This window comes from Microcaecilia unicolor, chromosome 12 (genome assembly GCF_901765095.1).
Source record: "Microcaecilia unicolor chromosome 12, aMicUni1.1, whole genome shotgun sequence".
Lineage (NCBI taxonomy): Eukaryota > Metazoa > Chordata > Amphibia > Gymnophiona > Siphonopidae > Microcaecilia > Microcaecilia unicolor.
Genome location: NC_044042.1, coordinates 22,991,377 through 23,015,808, shown reverse-complemented (window position 1 = coordinate 23,015,808; position 24,432 = coordinate 22,991,377). Strand labels below are relative to the sequence as shown.

General features: G+C 42.2%; 1 protein-coding gene across 2 annotated transcripts in view; it reads right to left on the bottom strand.

Moving 5' to 3' along the window:
- LGR6 (leucine rich repeat containing G protein-coupled receptor 6) overlaps positions 1-24,432 on the bottom strand; it is a 236,033-nt gene that overhangs the window by 42,250 nt on the left and 169,351 nt on the right. For both annotated transcript variants that reach the window (XM_030221817.1, XM_030221818.1), the window contains exons 5-6: positions 12,354-12,569; positions 7,165-7,236 (exon numbers count right to left, since the gene is read on the bottom strand). In XM_030221817.1, coding sequence (XP_030077677.1) covers positions 7,165-7,236; positions 12,354-12,569 — 288 coding nt within the window. The remainder of the gene's footprint in view (positions 1-7,164; positions 7,237-12,353; positions 12,570-24,432) is intronic.

Below are 24,432 nucleotides of genomic sequence, written 5' to 3'. Positions count from 1 at the left end.
TGACATGGGGCAATGGAGGGTTAAGTGACTTGCCCAGAGTCACAAGGAGTTGCCTGTGCCTGAAGTGGGAATCGAACTCAGTTCCTCAGTTCCCCAGGACCAAAGTCCACCACCCTAACCACTAGGCCACTCCTTGTACTATAATGAGTTTGTTGATAGTACCATGTAAATAATAAATATTATTACAAGGTACATTTGAGAGCTTGAGGAATCCGTACAAATAGAAAACTTAGCTAGTATGAGACAAACTCCCAGCTGTGGTGATAATTCCCCATACCTGGTTTGTTATTGCTTAATCGCAAGCCGCCTGCTTCTCTTTCTTTCTTTCTTTTGTTTGTCATCACTGTTTGTTTTGTTAATAATTTTTTGTTTCCCCAGGCAAGTTGTCTTGATTCTTCTGTTATTCCCTTCCCCCTCCCGGATTTTAAAGAAATCTCTTGGAACAATTGCCAAAACCACAGAAGAAACTATCAAATGTTCCCTCCCTCTATGCCTTTCCCTTCCCCTCCTCCTCCCTTCTCTTCCCCTTTCTTTCTTCTTTTGTGTTTCCAAAGATGAGAGAAAGGCTTTTAAGTGGCAAAGAGTTGAGATTCCCGGAGGTGAAATTTCCCTTGCAATTACAAGCTCGTATAAAGAGAGCTGAGGAGTGATGAGAGAACTGAGATCAGAAGAGCTGCTGGAACAATTATATAGGATTTTATCCAGGGGCAGTCCCCAGACAGGTTCAGATTTAGGAAGGGGGGGGGGGGGGGTGAATATAGCAGCAGTTCCTTGCCACCTAACCCAAACTGAACTGGCTGTTCGCCAACTCAACCCATCATCCCTACATTATTCAAAAACACCCCCCTTCTGCCCATAGACTCCCAGGGTGCCTACTTCCTAAAGTCCAGCCAATCATAATCTAGCACAGATGTTGATGGGTCCATGCATGTTCTACAGAGCATGGATAGCACAGCCAACTCTCTCTCCTTATCTGACCCCTTACCTTCAGGATGTGGTTCCTATTATGAATGAACCAGCGTAAGAATTATTCAAAATAATGCTGTGCTTAAGGTTTTAAGACCACACATGCAATTCTTTCTTCAAATGTGGCTGTGTTATAATGGTCCAATGTGAGGAATCTCAGCCTGCAGGGAATTCAATACAACTACTAGCTCTCTGCATTACATAAACTCAAACCAATAAAGTTTAATAGTTAAAAGTATGTTATTCATGGCGCATTTTTACGAGATTGTTTTGGGAAGGGAGGGTGATCATGGCTGTTGAGTTTGTTTGTTTGTTTACTTATTTATTTATTTATTTATTTATTGCGTTTGTACCCAAATCTCAGGGGGAAGCTTGGGGCCTGAAAGTTATTTGAGCATTTTTCTGCAACTTACGTCTTTTCAGTGCATGTCATTGCCTCACCAAAGCTGTCTCTTAATGGCTTTCAGAGACAGGAGTGTATATATGTCCTTCAATGTATTTTTTACAATTGGTTTTCAATACAGTTGCTGCATGTAAGAATGATATTATTAACTATCTTCATCAACATAGTTCTCAGTTAGGGTTTAGACCCTCACATAGTACAGAGACAGTCCTTACCCTGATTACCAACTTCAGAACGGACCTAAGTCGGGGCAAGAAGATCTTGGTCCTACAATTTGATATGTTTAGTGTTTTTGATACGGTGGGCCACGATATTTTATTGGGTCTGATGAATCAGTTTGGCATTTGTGATGAAGTCCTGCAATGGTTTGCTGGTTTCTTAAAGTCTAGGCAATATCAAGTTATCTGGTACTTTATCTTCACCCTGGCTCTCGCTCCGCTTTCTACCATTCTGTTTAACATAATGATGCCCCCCCCCCCCCCCCCCCCCCCCCAGGTAGATTTCTAGATTCACGTAGCTCTAACACCTTTATACTGATGATGTTGCACTTTACTTACCATCTATGGAGAACTTAAATGAAGCCCTACCTAGAATTAAATCTAGCTTAGATCTGATGGAATCTTGGGCTGCTGTTTTCAAATTAAAGCTATTCCTAACTAATTCGGCTCACCCAATGACTAACAAATACTTCTCTACTGATAATGTGTCTTACCCTTCTTCTGCCACCTTGAAAATCCTGGGAATAACAATTGATCAGTATTTATTATTTGAGCCACAGGTTTCTGTGGTAATTTCTAGTGTCTTTAATTCTCTATAGAGATTAAAAAGATTTACATAAGTACATAAGTATTGCCATACTGGGAAAGACCAAAGGTCCATCGAGCCCAGCATCCTGTTTCCAACAGTGGCCAATCCAGGTCACAGATACCCGGCAAGATCCCAAAAATGTACAAAACATTTTATACTGCTCATCCCAGAAATAGTGGATTTTCCACAAGTCCATTTAATAACGGTCTATGGACTTTTCCTTTAGGAAGCCGTCCAAACCTTTTTTAAACTCCACTAAGCTAACTGCCTTTACCACATTCTCTGGCAACAAATTCCAGAGTTTAATTACACGTTGAGACTGAGACCTTTCTTTTCAAATTCAGTATTTTGTTCTTTAGTACCATCCTTAGAGTTGTCCAAGTTTGATTATTGTAATGTTGTTTACTCAGATTTGAAAATCTCTCATCAAAAAACTTCAAACAGCCCAGAACACTGCGGCCTGTCTTGTTTGCAAAGTTCCTCAATTTACCAAATCAGCCTCACTTTTAATCAAGTTGCATTGGCTTCCTATAAATGCAAGAGTCACCTTTAAACTGTGCACCCTTGTTTATCAAATTTTGTTCGCTCTTCTGCCTGATTATATGTAATACTTGCTGCAATCACCATCACGCAATGCCCATTCTGGATCAAGAGACTATCTACTTCTCCGTTTTCCAAATTGTAAGAATATCCGTTACAAAACAATTCATGATGGCAGTTTTTCACACCAAGCTACTAAGCAATGGAATTCCCTCCCAAAGTCAATTAGGCATGTTTCTGATTAAATAAATTTACAAAATTTTAGGTATTGATTTATTAAGATTTATTTACCACCTTTTTGAAGGAATTCATTCAAGGCAGTGAACAGTAAGAATAAATCAAACCTAAGCAATAGACAAATACAACAGTAAACATATTCAAACAACAATACAAAGTATGGCATGGAGGGGCATAATCGAACGCGAACGCCCATCTCCATGGGCGCCTATCTCGGAGGACGGGTACGCGAAGGGGCGGGACAGACTGTATTTTCGAAAAAGATGGGCGTCCATCTTTTGTTTCGATAATACGGTTTGTGCCGGGCAAATGCATCGCATTTGGGCGGATTTGAGCTGGGCGGTATCGGTTTTCAACAATAATGGAAACCGAAGGCGCTCAGCTCAAAAATGAACAAATCCAAGGCATCTGGTCATGGGAGGGGCCAGGATTCGTAGTGCACTGGTCTCCCTCACATGCCAGGACACAACCGGCCACCCTAGAGGGCACTTGTAAAAAGTAAAAAAAAAAAATTAAAATACCTCCCAGGTGCATAGCTCCCTTCCCTTGGGTGCTGAGCCCCCCAAATCCCCCCCAAAACCCACTGCCCACAACTCTACACCATTACCATAGTACTTATGGCTGAAGGGGGGGACCTACATGGGGGTACAGTGGGTTTTGGGGGCGGTTTGGAGCGCTCCCATTTAGCAGTATAAGTGTAACAGGTAGGGGGGGATGGGCATGGGTCCACCTGCCTGAAGTGCACTGCACCCACTAACAACCGCTCCAGGGACCTGCATACTGCTGTGATGGAGCTGGGTATGGCATTTATTTTTTGGTGGTGGTGGGGGGGGGGGGGTTAGTGACCACTGGGGGAGTCAGGGGAGGTCATCCGGGCAGTTGGGGCACTTTTTTGGGGACTTGTTCGTGAAAAAAAGGGTCCAAAAAAAGTGACCCAAATTTTCGCTTCTGGCGCCCTTTTTTTTCCATTATCGGCCGAGCTCGCCCATCTCTCCTCGGCTGATAAACACGCCCCGGTCCCGCCTTCACCACACCTCCGTCAACTTTGGCTGTTCCCACGACAGACTGCAGTTGGAGGTGCCCAAAATCGGCTTTTGATTACACTGATTTCGGCGCCCATGAGAGAAAGGCGCCCATCTCCCGATTTGGGTCGAAATATGGGCGTCTTTCTCTTTCGAAAATAAGCTGGATAGTATACTACTTACAATGTCAACACAATACGTAATAGAACATTTTAATTGACAGTGTAGGGTATAAGCAAAGATGGACATGCCCGATTATTTGCGTCTTCCAATTCAGTTTCTAGTTGTGTTATACATTTGAATTGGTGACGCAAATTGTTGAAAGTATTTTTCTTTATTTAGAGAGCCCTATTACTGCCAGGTTATCGCCGTGCAATCCATTTCCAGGGGTTTCTTTTTCCCCAGGAAATAGCACGTGCTCAGGGCGGGACTACCACTGGCGGTAGTCCCGGAAGAGCGAGCGGCGCCGCTCTATAAAAGGGCCCCTAAGTGCTGAATATCATACTTAACCGGCAATGTTTTAGCCGCCTCTGTGTAACAAAAATTCAATACTGGATACTAGACATGACCCGGCATTGAATTTCCGGGGATAACTGCGGCAGCGGTCAGAAAAACACTGACCACTGCCAGCTGAATATCGGGCCCTAAGAGTTCATTGGGGTGTACAACATTATAGAATTTGGGGGTATCTGTAGCAATATTATCTTTTCACCCAATCTATTACAGACATTCTCTCTGTGAATGCTGTGTAATATGCTCTATTAATCATTATTTGTATAAAAAGCTTATGTTGTAACTTTATATGAGCCTCCACCTAGCAAGTTATTAGCTGTTATTGCACAAATATAACTGCAACTAATTACTTCTTAAAATTTAATTATTTCTATTGAAGTACTGATTAATTGGCCTGTAGGGTGAGCTGAGTTCCTCCAGTTCTCAGCGCTCAGCAGCCTCTAAGGCAGATGTATACTTTTTCACCAGATTACAAAGAACGTTCTGTTAAAAAATAAAAAACAGGGGACATGTCTGCATTTGCTAGGGACCTGGGATAATGCTTCCAGCTCCAGAACTGCCCCTGGACATTCCTGGGTGTGTGATAACCCTGCAGTGCTCTAGAATTAACAGGAACTGGCTTTCTACTGCCAAATGCCATTGTGCTTGTTTTTATAGCGAGAAATCTCTTTATTATACATCGAGCCTGGCTTATAAAGCCCCCATTGATATGACCATTTTATACTGTGGTATCTCTTTAAGGCATCCATGGCTTATAACATCACAATGTAAAGTCATTTATATACTGTTCTACCTCAGTATCAAATCCCTGGATTATAAAACCATTCATTGCCCTGTGCACAGTGAAATCTCTTCTTACACTGTTCTTGGCTTATACATTTCTTATTGATATAGGCCTGTAGTCCAATCAAACTCCTGAGAGTCTGCGTATTGGATAGACAGAGGGGCTGTATGTTTGTGCCTCTCTCTTGTTCTGTCCAGTACACAAATGGTCCCTCTGTGTGGCTACAGCTATAGAGCTTGAAACAGTCAGCTGACCTGGAATGTAAGTCAGGTCCCAAAAGGAGAAGGGTCATAAGTTTTCTGGCCTATGCTTTCAGTTATAAGGAGATTTCATTTTGCAGCAGCCCCTGGAAATTCACTGTACCTCAACCACGAGCTCCACGCCCTGAAGAACCTGGGAAACCTTGCCACAGCACAGTACAAGAACAGACTCTTGATGATGAACAGCACAAGGATGCCTCCCAGGTTGCTTAGATCAACAGCGATGGGAACTATTCAAAACAGAGGAACCTTCAACCACCAAGAGATCACAGAGCGGCATTCAGTTTTAAAAATGATTAAAATAGAAGTCTTCACTAAGGGGCCTTTTTACTAAGCCGCGAAAGCGTCTATGCATGCCCAACGCCCGCCAAAATGGAGTTACCGCCCGACTACTGCGTGGCAATGTCATTTTTGGCATGCATCTGATATGCGCATCCAAAAAATATTTTTTATTTTTGGACACACGTATCAGACGCACGCCAAGTGGCATTTGACGCACGTAGGTCATTACCGCCCGGTTACTGTGTGAGTCTTTACCGCTAGGTCAATGGCTGGCGGTAAGGTCTCAGACCCAAAATGGATGCATGGCAATTTTCATTTTGCTGCGCGGCCATTTTCGGCAAAAACATTTTAAAGGCATATTTTACAGGCTTGCTGAAAAATGGATCGGTGTGCACCCAAAACCTGTGCCTACACTACCACAAGCCATTTTTCAGCACGCCTTTACTACTACTACTACTATTTAGCATTTCTATAGCGCTACAAGGCGTACACAGCGCTGCACAAACATAGAAGAAAGACAGTCCCTGCTCAAAGAGCTTACAATCTAATAGACAAAAAAATAAATAAAGTAAGCAAATCAAATCAATTAATGTGAACGGGAAGGAAGAGAGGAGGGTAGGTGGAGGCGAGTGGTTACAAGTGGTTACGAGTCAAAAGCAATGTTAAAGAGGAGGGCTTTCAGTCTAGATTTAAAGGTGGCCAAGGATGGGGCAAGACGTAGGGGCTCAGGAAGTTTATTCCAGGCGTAGGGTGCAGCGAGACAGAAGGCGCGAAGTCTGGAGTTGGCAATAGTGGAGAAGGGAACAGATAAGAAGGATTTATCCATGGAGTGCACGGGAAGGGGTATAGGGAAGGACGAGTGTGGAGAGATACTGGGGAGCAGCAGAGTGAGTACAAAGGATTCTAAAAGGACCCTAAAATAAGGGCAGAAAACAGTTAAAAGCATTTTCATTCCCCTGAAATACATAAATTAAGGTAACTGAGGACTTTTGGACCAAATACAAATTTTGCTTTAATGCCAAACAACGTTAGTGCCAACCTCAGCTTGATACTGGTAATTGTTTTATCAATGTATTAATCTATTTGATCTGCACCACCTTGAGTTAGAGTAAGTTTCAAGTTTCTTTATTACTTGACATACCGCTAAAGGCTAGGTAGACACCATCAAGCAGTTTACAACTCACAAACGGTATATTAGGTCATAAATAAATCAGTGAATAACATATTTATTAGGCCACCTGCCAGCACTGAGGCCTTTCACAATGGACTGAAAGAAGTAGAAAAGCCCCCCCCCCCCCCCCCCCCAGACAGATCATATCTTTTCCAGACTGAGGACAGAAGAGAACTTACAGAGTCTCCAAACTGTGCAACCCATTGAAGCAGTGTGTCCCAAGGCTCCGAATCTGGTTGTTGTGGAGGTGCCTACAGAGAAGAGAAGGCAGAGGACTTGTATCAGGATCATCCTTTCATTCTTCCTCTGTCATTTCTGTCAACTGTGTCTTGATTCTTAAAGACACTTCACCATCTTCCTCTCAACAGCACTGAGGTTTACATGCATTGTGGAGACTGAAATGCAGAAGACTACCTCAATAAACAAAACCTTTCCTATTAGCAAGGGCTTTCAGAAGTGTTTCCCCGTTACAAGGTTGCTCCCTTGCTTTTGGGGCTTCAGGTACTGCGTTCTAGTCATTGCCTGTTCATTCTGACACCTAAGAGCTTTAGAAGATCATTTTTGAAGCATCTACTCGTGTAAATAATACAAGCATTTGCATCTGTAGATTAGCTAACAATGTGCGATTTCAGAAAGCTACTGTCTACACATGTAGATGGCTGAGACATCGAGATTGGAGGAGATGTGTTGTAGGCATGGTTTGGGAAGGTCAAAAAAAACTATTGAGCCAATACTGAGCCTTCAGCAGTCAGCGATTACAGAGGTGTTGAGCACCGTGTGCAGTAAATGACCTCAATATTGAATGCTGGGTCTAGTCCAGGTTAGGAATATAATGGGCATCTCAGCGTTTAGCACCAGCTGATTTTTAGTGTGAGCTACAGACGCTAGTGCACCTTATTTTTAAAAATAAAACCTAAGTTATCAATATACTCGGAAATTTTAGAAGAGATCAAGCTACTTTTTTTTTAAGGATGTAGTAATGAGTAGAAAAATATCATCAGCATAAGAAAATAATGTAAGTATCTAAATCTAGCAAAAGAGAATCCAAACAGCTCATGAAAACATTATAAAGCATGTGTATTTTGCTTAGTCAATCCAACACACCATTTTAAAATATGAATACAAATATATTTCAATTCATTTAATTTCCCAGAAGGCTTTTACACCTGCTTTGAAGCAAAATATTTGCTTTGGCCAGAGTGTTGTATAAGAGATTGGGCGTTAATATTCTTAATCTCCCAGGTATGATTCCTACCTTTACAGTTTAAAGGAAATGCCTTCTCTTGTTAATAGGTAGCACTTAGCCATGTTTGTTTTTCTTTTTAAATCAGGCTTCTTCCATGGATAAGTGCTGGTCTGTATATGTGAGGCCGTTGAGTGATGTCACTCTCCTTATCTACATAGACTTTTTCAAAACCACTGCTCCTGCTGCACTGCATGTGCATTTGTTTGCATCCTTATTTTACAAAAGGTTCCACATGAGGCAGAGCCTTTCATAAAAACACAGTGAAAATGTGAGCGTCTCAATCTGGATGAACTATTTCCTACCTTCTGCCCCTGTGTCAAATGGAGCTTCACGCTCTGCAAAGGTCCGCTGTATTTTAAGCAATGACTGCATGAGCAGGTTCAAGGTATGGTTACAAACACAAGGAAGGGAGAAGACTAGAGAATGAGTAGGGCTAATACTAATAAACCAGGCAGGGGGCAACTGGGCAGCAAGCAGATCCATCTTTAGGCTGGTGTGATAATGAAAGGCGCTCACTGATAGTCTGCAGTTACCATAGACTCTTCTAGTCAGGGCCAGTCAAACCCAGTAAGTGGGGTAAGCACTGCAGGGGGGGTGCCTGCCTTCAAGGGCGCTGCTGTGGCACTACGCCGCAATACCGTGCTGCCCTTGGGGTTTAAATCTTTTATTTACCTCCGTCCCAGCGGCCGCGTCATTTCAAAGCCTTGCCCGTCTCTAGCCTTCCCTCCCTTCGTGAGTTTGTTCCCTCAGAGTCCCGCCTTCTGACATCATTTCCTCTTTCCTCGAGGGCGGGACTCTGAGGGACGGAGGTAAATTTAAAAAAGACTTAAACCACGCAGGGTGGCAGGAAGAAAAAGAGGGATGTTGGGGGGGAGAAGAGGGTGGAGATGCTAGATGGGGCGGAGCAGGGGGGCACCAGAGACCCTAGGACCGGCCCTGCTTCTAGTAATTGAACTCACAAAGGAGGAATGCAGGAAAGCATTTTCTTAGCAACAGCCATAGCTTTAGGGAGAAATAAGAGGGTAAGATTTGGAGAAAAGGAAGAGACAAGGTGAGAATCTAGAAAGGTTTGCAGGACTTGTCCTTTGAAGGCTTTTACAGATCAGTCCCGAAAGAGTTGGGGAGCCAGCAAAGCTGTCTGAGTGAGAAATGTTAGCATGGCTGGCTTAACATTAAGCAAATCAGGCAGTTGCCTAGGAGAGCAGCTTTTGGGAGGGAGGGGGAGAGGGAAAGAGATGAGGGGATGGCAAAGAACAGCAGTAGTCAATGCAAAGTAATAGCTCCTGATGCCAAACAAACTCAAAGAAGTTTAATATTTAAAAGTATGGTGTACAATGGTGCATTTTTACAGCATTGCTCCAGGAAGGGTGGGATTGGGATAATAGTCTTGCACCGATCCTGGTCATCAGGGGTTTCTGACAAGGGGGCATATGGGGTGGGTGAGAGCAACATGGCAAAGTCCATAGCAGGTAGTTTTGCCGAGATGCGAGCTGTAGGAGGGAAAAGTTAGCTCAGGTATGAATGAAGATTATAGATGTGAGATCAAAGTCAAGTAGTTAAAGAACTTCTTACCAAGAGCAGAACTTCAGCTCGGAAGACAATTTACTGCAAGAAACAGATGAAGCCATGAGGCATGGTCAAGGCAGGAGAATAGCGTAGCAAGAGAAGGCTCACTGAAAAAGTCAAAGGAGAGGTACAGTTGAGTGTTATCTACATAAAAGTGGTAACGGAGGTAGAAAGACTGGAGAAAGGAAATGAAAAACACTGCCAACCTCTGAAATGTCATAAACTAACAGTATGCTGTAAAGGAGAATCCAAAAGCTATGAACGCTGAAACTACAAGTAGGGACGAAGGCACAGAATCAAGACTAGAGAGACCCAGACACAGACTATTTTCCAGTAGATTAAATATTTGCAAGCGATGCACCATTAATCCACACAATAGAAAAAGCATTAATTGCCGTAGAACAAGCTTCACACACACATGCTCTACATCACCACTAGGGCTGGACTGAATATTCATAATCGATTCGGCCCCAAATAGTGCCCTGAATACCTTATTCGTATTTGGCAGAATAGTGATTTAAATTAGAATATAAATAATTTGGGGCTCTATTGTGCTAAATCCTACTGAAATAAACACTTGGTCTCCAATTTCACTTTGATTCTTTTATTATTTGTTATGTTAAAGCTCCACGTCCATTATTTGGTATTCGTGTTTGGCCGAATAATATTTTTCATTATTTGTATTCGGTCAAATAGTAAAATATGCTATTTGGTACAGCTCTATTTAGCATAGACTACGTACAGATTGGGCAGCTGCAAGCAATCCAGGCTTTCACCCACCTTCCAAACCCACACACAGGCTTACAAACAACTGCAAGCCCTAATTAGATACACACACTGCCCCACCACAGACCATGGATAGTGGCAATCCAAATTTACAACCTCTCACACATGCTGCCCCACCACGAACAGGCTGGTAGAGTGTGGGCAACAGCATTTCCGACTTCTTTTACACACGCATGTGTGATTTTGACTCTTTAAGTGTCTATTCTGATTCAGCGGGGATAGTGCTGGGCAGACTTATACAGTCAGTGCCAGAGCCAGTCGTGGGAGGCGGGACTGGTAGCTGGGAGGCAGGGATAGTGCTGGGCAGACTTATACGGTCTGTGCCAGAGCCGGTGGTGGGAGACGGGGCTGGTGGTTGGGAGGCGGGGATAGTGCTGGGCAGACTTATACGGTCAGTGCCAGAGCCGGTGGTGGGAGGCGGGGCTGGTGGTTGGGAGGCGGGGATAGTGCTGGGCAGACTTACACGGTCTGTGCCCTGAAGAGGACGGGTACAAATCAAAGTAGGGTATACACAAAAAGTAGCACATATGAGTTTATCTTGTTGGGCAGACTGGATGGACCATGCGGGTTTCTGCCATCATCTACTATGTTACTATGTTACTATAACAGTCGTACCACACACAAACACACTGCTCCACCACAGGCCAGCTCAGCAGATGTGTAAGCCTTCCTCACACATTGTCCTGTCAGTATTTCAATATTTCTAAAACTTTCTCTGCCAAGTTTGTCTCTTGGAGAAAGAGGCAAATTCAGCCAAGCTTTGCTAATATCCACTATTCACTTCATTTTCGAATGACAGTCCTAATAATCGTGGCATAAGATCTTCCAGACATTTCACCATATCTTCATCTTTGGTATTCTCATATTAATTGCCAGTCATCGATATACAGTACACAGATTTTCCTTATTTTTGAGATTTAATATTGATTCTGGGTTTTTGATTGTATTAGTCGTCTTTCTAGTCTTATTTTTAATTTTGTTATTATTCGTTTTTGCTTAGGATTGGTTTTATTTTTTTTTTCTCCCTTTCTTGTGTCTCTAAATTCAGCCACCAAATGTTACCCCTTCCAATGTCCAAGACTCCTTCCCTGCTGCAGGGACTACAGAACTGGCACCTGCAGCACGCCCAGCTGACCTAGGGTGCAGAAGGCCTAATCTGGGAATGAAACCAAGGACTCTGCACATAAGCTACCAGTCCAGCCTAGGCTGTGCTCTAAGCCAGGCATGCATGACTCCGATCCTTGAGGACCAGTTCCCGTTTTCATAGTAACCCAGCTGTGCAAAATAAAGCTAGTTCATTGTAGAGATCAGACAGCTAGATCCAGAGCTGTACTCCTTACTCTAAGCTGTGCCACAGTTCCTTGGTGACCTTTAAAAAATCCTTAATATGATAAAGTGCCCGTAAAACTAGATCTGTGCATAGAGGGGGGTCTGTCTGTGACATTCAGTACATAGCTACTTAGTTAAGACTCATTTTATTTTTTCTGCATTCAGTTACTACATATAAAAAATGGAATACAATATTCAGGATGTGTTTTTATTTCAGGGCTGCTATGGCTAAGCAATAGAATAATGTTGGTTCTTTCTGAAGAAACCAACTACAGAGACGGGATTCTGTTTATTTTTTTCTGGGCACAACAGAACCTAAGCAAAGAGGTTTTAAACTCCCAGTTCCAGCCAGCAAGAGGATCTTGCTACACCTGGAAGGAGGTGTGAGGACATGAATATCCATTATTTTTATTTTTACATTGATAAGAATGAGGTTCTTACAGCACCACAAGGCTTGTGAGGTTCTGGAAGGCATAGTCTGGGATGTACTGGATCTGGTTCAGCGCTAGCGTCATCGCTTGCAGGGCCGGCAGGTTATTTAGGGCACGAATGGGGATCTCCACCAGTGCATTGTCATCCAGCCACAGATGGCGCAGGGAGCGCAGATCTTCAAAGCTTTTCTCGGGTACCAAAGAGATAAAGTTGGCATCTAGGCGTCTGTAAACACAAGGAGAGCAGATCACAGATTAAAAATCGGACATTTACAGTCAGGAGTCAGGGTGGGTTATACAATAGTTCTGTTTTGGCTTTACTATTTTCTTGGCTGGTTGTTGGTATTGGGGAGCTGAAGAAACGAAATGCCACTGCTCCCCTCCCCATCCTCACACCCTTTGGCCACAGGGAATCACTTGGATCAGGGCTGCTTCAAGGGTACTTCATGCTATAGGCATATTTTCAACCTTGCACTCCTTTGGAGTGGAGGAGTAGCCTAGTGGTTAGTGCAGTGGACTTTGATCCTGGGGAACTGAGTTCAATTCCCACTGCAGCTCCTTGTGACTCTGGGCAAGTCACTTAAGCCTCCATTGCCCCTGGTACAAAATAAGTACCTGAATATATGTAAACCACTTTGAATGTAGTTGCAAAAAACCTCACAAAGGTGGTATGTCAAGTCCCAGTTCCCTTTCCCTATTTGAGATTCTACATGGAATGTTGCATTGGTCAAGTTTGATGCAGAAAACAAGCTTTGTATATATATATACAAAGCTTGTTTTCTGCATCAAAACTTGACCAATTTCAATACAATTTAGGGTATATCATTCTGAATAAATTTGCAATAAGCCTACACCAGCCACATCACCTAAACAATGTCACTTCTCTATCCGGTACTTCAACTGTCACGATGTTTCCTTCATTGCAAACTGATCGGGCCCTGCCGCTTCCCGACTGGCAATCAGTTGAAAATGTTTCTCACAATTTCTTCAAAACATATTCACAACTTACCCTCTTCCACCTCTTTTCTGAAAACTTTTGAACCAGTCTATGAGAACCATAATCTTCCTCCAGATACAAATTTTTAAATAAGGATCAGATCCTCTTGACTGAAAACCGTGTGTTTATGTGTATATATAGATATTCCCTCCAACTTTCTATATACAGTATCTGTCTGAAAATGCAAACAAATGGGAAATCTGACAAAATATAGCTTCCAGGCAAAGATAAAGAGAGCCTCAAAAATACCCAAAACCCACAAACCAGTTTGCTTTGCACTGTTTTGATATAGCACCCCCATCTGCCCAAGGAACTTCATTTGCTGGCCTTCTGCACTTTAATTAGTGAAATATAAATCTATTCCTATGACTTTTTAAGATGAAGAAAATTATATGAACAGATCCTGCATTATCTGACTCACAAAACCTGTGGTACAGAAAAGTGACCAGTTTGTTCCATGTCACAACTGTTTCTTAGAGAACATAGGACCTTGAGATACAATTGTGTGTTGGAGGGTGGGGGAGGAGAGAGATATCACAGCTACCAAGTCCTGGTTTTAAACTTATACCCCAAAGCCCTGTGGGGTTGGTAGTGTCTGATCCTGCCCATTAACATCAGTGCTGCAGTCCCCCATAGTACACCAGGATGAGGTGGTCAAAATCCAGGACTGTCTCAAAATCTTCAGCCTCGAACTGGGTAACTTGGGGTGTGGTAAACCCAGAACTCGCTCGGTGTGAGCCTTCTGATCACCTTTTCAAGAGAAGTAGATCATTCAATTTTAGTTGAGTTGCACAGTTAACAAAATCATGGTTCGTTTTCCTGCGCCAATTTCCATTAGCTCCTGCTGGAGAAACTGGGAAGCACTGGAACCATTTTCTTTGAATATTACATTATTTATTGCATTTGTATCCCACATTTTCCCACCTATTTCCAGGCTCAATGTGGCTTACATAGTTTTGTTAATATTGTCATTCCAGGATATCAGATACAGTTAGTATTGTGCAGAGATTAAGTAAAGGAAGATAGAAGAAGGATGGGAGTGATTAGGGTAGTTGTGGAAGGTGGGTTTTCATAACCGAGTGGGTTGCTGAGGTGGATTAGTGAGGTTATCTTTCTCATTGTAGGCTTTGTTGAAGAAATATGTCTTCAGAGATTTGCGAAAGATAGTTGTTTCGTCGATTCTTTATAGTTTGATAAGCAAATTGGGGAAGAGCTGCTAAATTACCCAGTTCCAGAAGGGAGATTTTTGACCGGTTCTGGATTTCTCACAAGCCCATCCTGGTGCATTATGGGGCCTGCAGTGCTGATTTCAATCCCACCCTGCTTTGCGACACAAGTTCAAATCCAGGAGTGGCCAAAAAGCCTCCCTTCTGAAACTAGGTAACTTGGGAGCTCTGAGGATGGGTAGGTAGTCACAAATACATTTCAAATCAGGACACAGAGTTCTTTAAAACTGTTTACTGCCCTCTGCGTGCTTTCCCACTTGTATCCAGGTTAGAAATAGTACGTGTAGTTATGGCAGTAGCTAATGGAAGGTACTTCTTAGGGAAAGGCCAGGTATAATTACTTCATAGCAAATGCCAGACAAAGAAAAATATTTTCGTCTCTCCGTTCCTTTGGCTGCAAAAAAAAAAAAAAATCGAAACCTCCTTTGATTCCCTCACAAATCAACATGCCATTTCTCTAGAGTCTAGTCACGCCTCCTATGCTGTCTCACTGCCATCTCGTTGATAGAGGCCTCCCTCTGTCTTTCGTCTGGAAGTAATATGGAAAATGCAACGCGCAAGGTTGGCATGCAGTAGCTGGTAATTATATCAATTAAGCAAGTCCCAAACCACTTTCAACTCTTTCTTCCACGTGTGATTTTGCCGTTCTGAGTGTCTTTCCTTCTGATTTACACCGGTTCTAATTAAACAGATTAGTACGTGCAAGCTGCTGCAAGCTCACTCCAAGTTCTGGGAGATTGCACTAGTTTGAGGGTTGCTGTGGAGTTTTAATTTTTCTTTAGGAATTTTTAGTGATTTATTAGCGATGAAAGCTACTTGATTAATAGTACTCTGAACTGAAGGTTTTCATTCATCATGTCAGCACACACCCAGAGTGTCACCACACAACAACTGAGGCACAACCACCACCAAAGCAAGTTTCCCTTTCGTACAGACTGTGGGACAAGTAGACCATCTGCACTGACAGTAGAAGCTTCTCTCGCACAGCCACACTGCCCCACCACATAACAGGTACAGCCCAGAGGAGAGCTGAGTAAGCCTCTACCAATACAGCATATGTAGCAGCAGAGCAAGCCTTTAAATCACACTCCTTCAATATTCTTTAAAACCATCTTACCGGCTGCACTTTCTAGAGGGGTTCTGCTGTTAGATTTAGAGTACTGTGTCCAGTTTTGGAGACTCAAAAAAATATAAACAGGATGGAGTCGGTCCAGAGGGTAGCTACTAAAAGGGTGAGTGGTTGCCATCCTAATGCATATGGGAACTGACTTAAAGATCTCAGTATGTATTCTTTGGAAGAAAGGTGGGAGAGGGGAGATATGATAGAGATATTTAAATACCTACGTGGCATAAATGCAAATTACTGTGAAACGCTTTAACATGTTTTGCGTTAAGCCTTTTTATTTGGCATACTAACCGCGTGTTAAGGCTTAATGTCACTCTTCAAAAAGTACAAAGACCAGGGGACACTCCATGAAATTACATGGAAAGGGATATACCGCCTTTCTGTGGTATTTTGCAACTACATTCAAAGCGGTTTACATATATACAGGTACTTATTTTGTACCTGGGGCAATGGAGGGTTAAGTGATTTGCCCACAGTCACAAGGAGTTGCAGTGGGAATTGAACCCAGTTCTTCAGGTTTAAAGTCCACTGCATCAACCACTAGGCTACTCCTCCACTGAACAAATATTTTTCACTCAAAGAATAGTTAAGCTCTGGAACTCACTGCCGGAGAATGTGGTATCCCCGGTTAGCGTATCTGGGATTAAAAAAAGGTTTGGACAAGTTCCTGGAGGAAAAGCCCATAGTCTATTATTGAGACCGACATGGGAAAGCTACTGCTTGCCCTGGGATTGGTAGCATGGAATGTTGCTACTAATTGGGTTTCTGCCAGGTATTTGTGACCTGGATTGGCCACTCTTAGAAGCAGGATACTGGACTAGATGGACCATTGGTCTGACCCAGTATGGCTATTCTTATGTTCTTAGTAATAGGGCCCCTAACACAGGCACCCTCAAAAGATATAGTTTAAAAGTTTTTGGTGATTTGGCTACCCCAATGAAGACTCCATTTCTAAAATATTAACGTCATTTTTATTCAAAGCTTTTATAAATAATTTTCCTAGAAATGTAACTAGCATGTCTAGTTTCCTGTATTCTATCTATTTGCAATGATGGTGAGACCAGCCAGGCACCTTTGCCAAGCCACTGTGTTTTTTCACTTTTCACGGGCTTTGTTTACTTTGCATCATGTATGCCTTCATGTGTAAATCATCATTATCTAATTTGAATTTAATGGATCCACCCTGAATATTACATAGAACTCTTGGTTATTTTATAGGGATGTGCATTAATCAATTACATTTCCCAGAAATGTCAGGAAAAAATGTGCTTCCCCACCTCCTGTCATCAGTGATGCACAATAAGATGTGTTATTGATGACATTGTCCCTGAAAATGTAAAAAAACATAAATAAAATTGTCACATAACCCACATAGCAAACTAAGGAAAATGAAATCTGCACAACCCTACAGCTTTAATTATATGTGTGCAAGTCTGGTTACCGCATCTCAAAAAAGGTATAGTGGAATTAGAAAAGGTACAGAGAAGGACGACAAAAATGATAAAGGGGAGGAAAGGCTAAAGCAGCTAGAGCTCTTCAGCTTGGAGAAGAGACAGCTGAGGGGAGATATGATAGAGGTCTATAAAATAAGGAATGGAATGGAACGGGTGAATCGTTTGTTTACTCTTTCCAAAAATACTAGGACTAGGGGGCATGGGAAGAAGCTACAAAGTAGTAAATTTAAAATAAATCAGAGAAAATATTTCTTCACTCAACAAGTAATTAAACTCTGGAATTCGTTGCCAGAGAATGTGCTAAAAGTAGTTAGCTTAGCAGGGTTTTAAAAAAGGTTTAAATAATTTCCTAAAAGAAAAGTCCATAAGCCTTTATTAAGATGGATTTAGGAAAATCCACTGGCAGCATAAAATCTGTTCTACTGTTTTGGGATCTTGCTAGGTACTTGTGACTTGGACTGGCCAATGTTGGAAACAGGATTCTGGGCTTGATAGACCTTCGGTCTGTCCCAGTATGGCAAACTTGTGTTCTTATAATCCAATGTAGGATCAGAGAGAAGTGTTGCACTTTCTGTCATGTATCAGATTATTTTTCCATGGAAATAATGGCTTATTTTACAAAGTTGCGCTACTGATTAGCGGCATGCTGAATGCAAAGAAGCCCATTCAATTCCCATGGACTTCTTCGCATTCAGTGCATGCTAATCAGTAGTGTCACTTTGTAAAAGGATCCCTAGTGTATTTGTTGCACTACTCCACACACATACACAAAAAGAATCTATGAATTCCATGAAAGACATCACATTTTTGCCAAGATGGCCACCCTCGGGGCAGGAAGGAAATTAAACCCATTTAGAATACCACTACCAAAAGAAAATGTAAAAACTAATATTTCAAATAATTAATATTCACGTCCCATTTAGTCTTCATGCCAAACTTTTGAAACATAGCCCTGGGCAAAAGTACACTTCGTTTTTATTTCATGGAAATCTTATATGAGAGGAAGCAACCAAAATGAAATCCAATCCAGCTAAGTAATATATGGTTGACACCTGGTGAGAAGAAAAGATTTTTGTTACCTCACAAAGAGATATATTTTCAAAGCACTTAGACTTACAAAATTACGTGGAGGGGCATTTTTGATATGATGCCCAAGTCTGATTTTGGACGTTTTGCTCAAAACATCCAGTATCCGAATAGCACATCAAGCAATTTTCTAAATAGCAAAATGGCCACTTGCTAGATGTTTTTGTGCTCTGTGCATTTATCTCTTTGGTCCCATTAAAAAAAAAAAAAATCCAAGTGAAAAACACACAAAATCAAGCCATAGGGATGTAGGAGGAGCCAGCATTCTTAGGAGACTGGCAACATAGAAATGCCATCAGAGTGGTGGGGTACCCTAGGGGGCGCTGCAGTGGACTTCACCTAAAAGCTTTCAGGTACCCATTGGGCTTACCGCCGCTCAGTAAAAGGAGCCCTAGCAGGGTTATTCAGTCTGCTAACAGGGTAACTTGCCCAGATAAAGTCAGAACAGTGGAGGAGTGGCCTAGTGGTGGACTTTGGTCCTGGAGAACTGGGTTTGATTCCCACTACAGGCACAGGCAGCTCCTTGTGACTCTGGGCAAGTCACTTAACCCTCCCATTGCCCCAGGTACAAATAAGTACCTGTATATAATATGGAAGCCGCATTGAGCCTGCTATGAGTGGGAAAGCGCGGGGTACAAATGTAATAAAAATAAAATAAAAAACCAAACAAAAAAAACAGCACCACGGGCCTTTAAAAATGGAACACAGTTCTTTAATGAATGAGCCTTGACAAAAAGACCCGACACGGGCCGTGTTTCGGTGACTAGCACCTGTGTCAGGGGTCACAGTGATGACGTGGAAAACTTGGGGATTAACTCGAATATATTCCTCTACAATATATTATTCCTTACCCCACGTCTCATATAGTGAAAGTGCCTTGGTGCTTTGTAGCTTTTACTATATGAGACGTGGGGTAAGGAATAATATATTGTAGAGGAATATATTCGAGTTATTCCCCAAGTTTTCCACGTCATCACTGTGACCCCTGACACAGGTGTTAGTCACCGAAACACGGCCCGTGTCGGGTCTTTTTGTCAAGGCTCATTCATTAAAGAACTGTGTTCCATTTTTAAAGGCCCATGGTGCTGTTTTTTTTGTTTGGACTTTAGTTTGTACTTCGTTCCCTCTCTTTTGTTATATATAAAATTAAAATAAACAGCAAAAAGATTGTCCCAGATTTATCCAGATAACTAGCCAGGTTCCGGTTTGAATATTGCCATTACCCAGATAAGTAGTGGTGCAAAGTTATAGCCAGATACTGCCATTGAATATCTGGGTATAAAACTCACAGTAGCCAGTTAAAAAAACCACTGACTGCTGCAGGTTCAATGTTACTTTCTATATTTTTAGAGTTTACTAACAGTGCAGGAAGCTTTTGCACGTAGGGCTGGATTCAGTAAATGATGGTCAACATTTGGCACCAAAAAGAATCGATACTAAATGGTATTCTATAATGGGTGTTCCAGGATCAGTGTCCATTATATAATAGTGCACGGCACAAAGATTTACACCAACTGAAACCTGGTATAGATCCTGGAACGTAAGTTATGTAGATGTCGTCGCTTCGCCAAAGCCTCTCCTCTTTTATTTGAGCTACATTGGTTACCAATAAGAGAGAGAATATCTTTCAAATTATGCGTTTTCATTTGCCAAATCCTGTTTGGTTAAGCCCCATCATATATGAATAATCTTATTGAATTACCCCCTCATAATGCTGTTTCATCATCTAGACAATATCTTGTCTTACATATTTCTCTATCTGTAAGAATGTGATATATAAAACAATTCACTCTGCTAATTTCTCCTATCAAGGCACCAAAATTTGGAATTCCCTTCCTAAATCAATCAAGTTTACCCGCATATAGACTGGGTTAATGTAACATCTGTACACGCAAGGGACATAAGATTTCTTGATGAAATCAAGGACAGCTTCATGGAACAGCTAGTTCAGGAGCCGACAAGAGAAGGAAAAATACTAGACTTAGTCCTTAGTGGTGCTCATGATCTAGTGCAGGGGGTAACGATACGAGGGCCGCTTGATAACAGTGATCATAATATGATCGGTTTTGATATTGGCATGAAGGAAGTGAAACTAGGAAATCAAGTACGCTAGCGTTTAACTATAGAAAAGGTGATTACGACAAAATGAGAAAAATGGTGAAAAAAAGACTGAAAGGAGCAGCTCGCAGAGTAAAAAACTTGCATCAGGCGTGGATGCTGTTTAAAAACACCATCCTGGAGGTTCAGGACAAATATATTCCACGTATTAGAAAAAAGGGAAAAAAGACTAAACGTCAGCCGGCGTGGCTAAACAGTAAGATAAAGGAAATCATTAGAGCCAAAAAACAATCCTTCAGAAAGTGGGAGAAGAGAACCAACTGAAAGTAACAGGATAGATCATAAGGAATGCCAAGCCAAATGCAAAGCGGAGATAAGGAGGGCAAAAAAGGACTTTGAGAAGAAATTAGCGTTGGAAGCAAAAATACATAGTAAAAATTTTTTTAGATACATTAAAAGCAGGAAACCGGCCAAAGAGTCGGTTGGGCCGCTGGACGAAAATGGTGTTAAAGGGGCGATCAAGGAGGACAAAGCCGTAGCGGAGAAATTAAATGAATTCTTTGCTTCGGTCTTCACCGAGGAGGATTTGGGAGGGACACCGGTGCCGGAAAGAATATTTGAAGCGGGGGAGTCGGAGAAACTAAACAAATTCTCTGTAACCTTGGAGGATGTAATGGGTCAGTTCAGCAAGCTGAAGAGTAGTAAATCACCGGGACCTGATGGTATTCATCCCAGAGTATTAATAGAACTAAAAAATGAACTTGCGGAACTACTGTTAGAAATATGCAATCTGTCCCTAAAATCGAGTGTAGTACCGGAAGACTGGAGGGTAGCCAATATTACTCCGATTTTTAAGAAGGGTTCCAGAGGAGATCCGGGAAATTATAGACCGGTGAGTCTGACGTCGGTGCCGGGCAAGATGGTGGAGGCTATTATTAAGAATAAAATTGCAGAGCATATACAAAAACATGGACTGATGAGACAAAGTCAGCACGGATTTAGTGAAGGGAAGTCTTGCCTCACCAATCTAATGCATTTTTTTGAGGGGGTAAGCAAACATGTGGACAATGGGGAGCCGGTTGATATTGTATATCTGGATTTTCAGAAGGCGTTTGACAAAGTGCCGCACGAAAGACTCCTGAAGAAATTGCAGAGTCATGGAATCGGAGGTAGGGTATTATTATGGATTAAGAACTGGTTGAAAGATAGGAAGCAGAGAGTAGGATTGCGTGGCCAGTATTCTCAGTGGAGGAGGGTAGTTAGTGGGGTCCCGCAGGGGTCTGTGCTGGGTCCGTTGCTTTTTAATGTATTTATAAATGACCTAGAGATGGGAATAACTAGTGAGGTAATTAAATTCGCCGATGACACAAAATTATTCAGGGTCGTCAAGTCGCAGGAGGAATGTGAACGATTACAGGAGGACCTTGCGAGACTGGGAGAATGGGCGTGCAAGTGGCAGATGAAGTTCAATGTTGACAAGTGCAAAGTGATGCATGTGGGTAAGAGGAACCCGAATTATAGCTACGTCTTGCAAGGTTCCGCGTTAGGAGTTACGGATCAAGAAAGGGATCTGGGTGTCGTCGTCGATGATACGCTGAAACCTTCTGCTCAGTGTGCTGCTGCGGCTAGGAAAGCGAATAGAATGTTGGGTGTTATTAGGAAGGGTATGGAGTCCAGGTGTGCGGATGTTATAATGCCGTTGTATCGCTCCATGGTGCGACCGCACCTGGAGTATTGTGTTCAGTACTGGTCTCCGTATCTCAAAAAAGATATAGTAGAATTGGAAAAGGTACAGCGAAGGGCGACGAAAATGATAGTGGGGATGGGACGACTTTCCTACGAAGAGAGGCTGAGAAGGCTAGGGCTTTTCAGCTTGGAGAAGAGACGGCTGAGGGGAGATAATGATAGAAGTGTATAAAATAAGAGTGGAATGGATCGGGTGGATGTGAAGCGACTGTTCACGCTATCCAAAAATACTAGGACTAGAGGGCATGAGTTGAAGCTACAGTGTGGTAAATTTAAAACGAATCGGAAGGAAAATTTTTCTTCACCCAAGTGTAATTAGACTCTGGAATTCGTTGCCGGAGAACGTGGTACGGGCGGTTAGCTTGACGGAGTTTAAAAAGGGGTTAGATAGATTCCTAAAGGACAAGTCCATAGACCGCTATTAAATGGACTTGGAAAAATTCCGCATTTTTAGGTATAACTTGTCTGGAATGTTTTTACGTTTGGGGAGCGTGCCAGGTGCCCTTGACCTGGATTGGCCACTGTCGGTGACAGGATGCTGGGCTAGATGGACCTTTGGTCTTTCCCAGTATGGCACTACTTATGTACTTATGTTATGTACTTATAGTCCTCTAAAAACACATTTCTTATGCCTGGCCTTTCTGAATAGAAAGAACTCTAATTTGAATTTTACCCACACCCTTGTCTTAATCTCCTTTCCCTTCTAGTCCTGCCTAATTATGCTCTCACCTATCCACCCTTAATTATTTGTTTGTCCTTGAGATAGCCTAAATCCCTGGTTACTTACTGCATATGTATTAATTTGCCTCTTAAAATTATTGTAATTTGTGTTAAATTCTGTACATTATTATGTTTTATTCACTTTATTGTTTGTTTGTAAGCCACATTGAACTTGAGTCTATTTTGGGCTAACGTGAGGTATAAATGTCATTCATTCATTCATAAATACATACATACATCCTGCGTGCATCTTTGGTGAACACCCCTGACTTGTTCATACCCCTCCCAAGGCCATATCCTCTTTTGAGTTGTACGCTGTAAGATTTGCATGCGGATCTTTATAGAATAGCATTTAGCCAGGTGCATGCACATATGAAAAATGTTGCCAATCAATGCCAATTATTGATTGTTAGCATCCAATTATTTGAGCTAATTTAGTTTTGCGGGCTTCTCAGAATAGTGCATAATTTTGCTTGCATAAATTTGCATGCCATTGATATAATCTGTCCTTTACTGTGCATTAGATGCAAAAATTATCAAGCAGTATGTGAAAAACCGATGTGTTATTAGGGTATGGTCAGCAAATGCCCTGACGTTAGCCTACAGGGCACCAACTTACTGCATGGGCCTGTGTGAAATGCATCAAGACCACGATTAGCGCTAGGGGTCACAGCTGCCATTTTGAACCCAGGAGGCAATGGGGCAGGAGAAGAAGGGATTGCTCCTATCCCAGTTACTATACCACAAGGGATACCCCTGTAAGTGCTGGGGAAGGGTTACTGAGTCAAGTAATATTCTTGGGAGAGCTATGTGATTGGAGGATGTAGTTCAATTAGGAGGCATTGGGGCTTTGATTAGGGTGTTGAGGCTGGCTTGGGGGGGGTTGGGGCTTTGATCAGGGGTCTTGGATTTGTTTTGGTTTTTGGGGGGGAACATGGCTATACTTCACGTTACCTCTTGAGATGTGGGCAGCCTTGACAGTTAATATATCACATGGCCATTCTCCTGACTGATGACCTTGTGATGCAGATTAGTAATCAGGAAGCTTCGGACTATGAATTTTAAAAACATGCCTTAAAAATGAGAAAACAGCAACCAGAGGTTGCTAGAATTCGCCCCCTTTCCCCACACCAGTTTTGGTGCCCTAGTCTATTTGAAGAAAAACCCATCCTGGCCAAAATGCTTATGAGTGTGTTGTCATATCTAAAGAGGTACTTGTAAATATTAAACAGAGGATATTAAAAGCGAAAAAAAAATCTCCTGGATCTTTAGGCAATTCATACTATACTCTACTTGTCATGACAATTTATACACTTGTAAAAACCCAATGAGGAGGTAAGGAATGTGTGTTTTATGCTTGCACATCAAAGAGGAATACCTACTCATTCCTTGAAATCATTCCTTGCATTTTAATTGACAGCCATATACAATAATAATTGCATACCCCAAAGGGAATGCTGTTAAGATGCGTTATATAGCTTATTCAAAGGGCTTTCTAAGAAGGCTGTTGTAAATGCATACATACACCCAGGAACTTTCAGAGCTTTGCTGAAGATGGGTTGTGGTTCTTCGGTGATGAATGATCCAGAGATTGCAACAAAAAAATAAGAAAGACGGGTCAGAGGCTGGAGAATGAGGTCAGTGAGGGGCCCTTTAACAGAGTGGTGGTAAGCCCA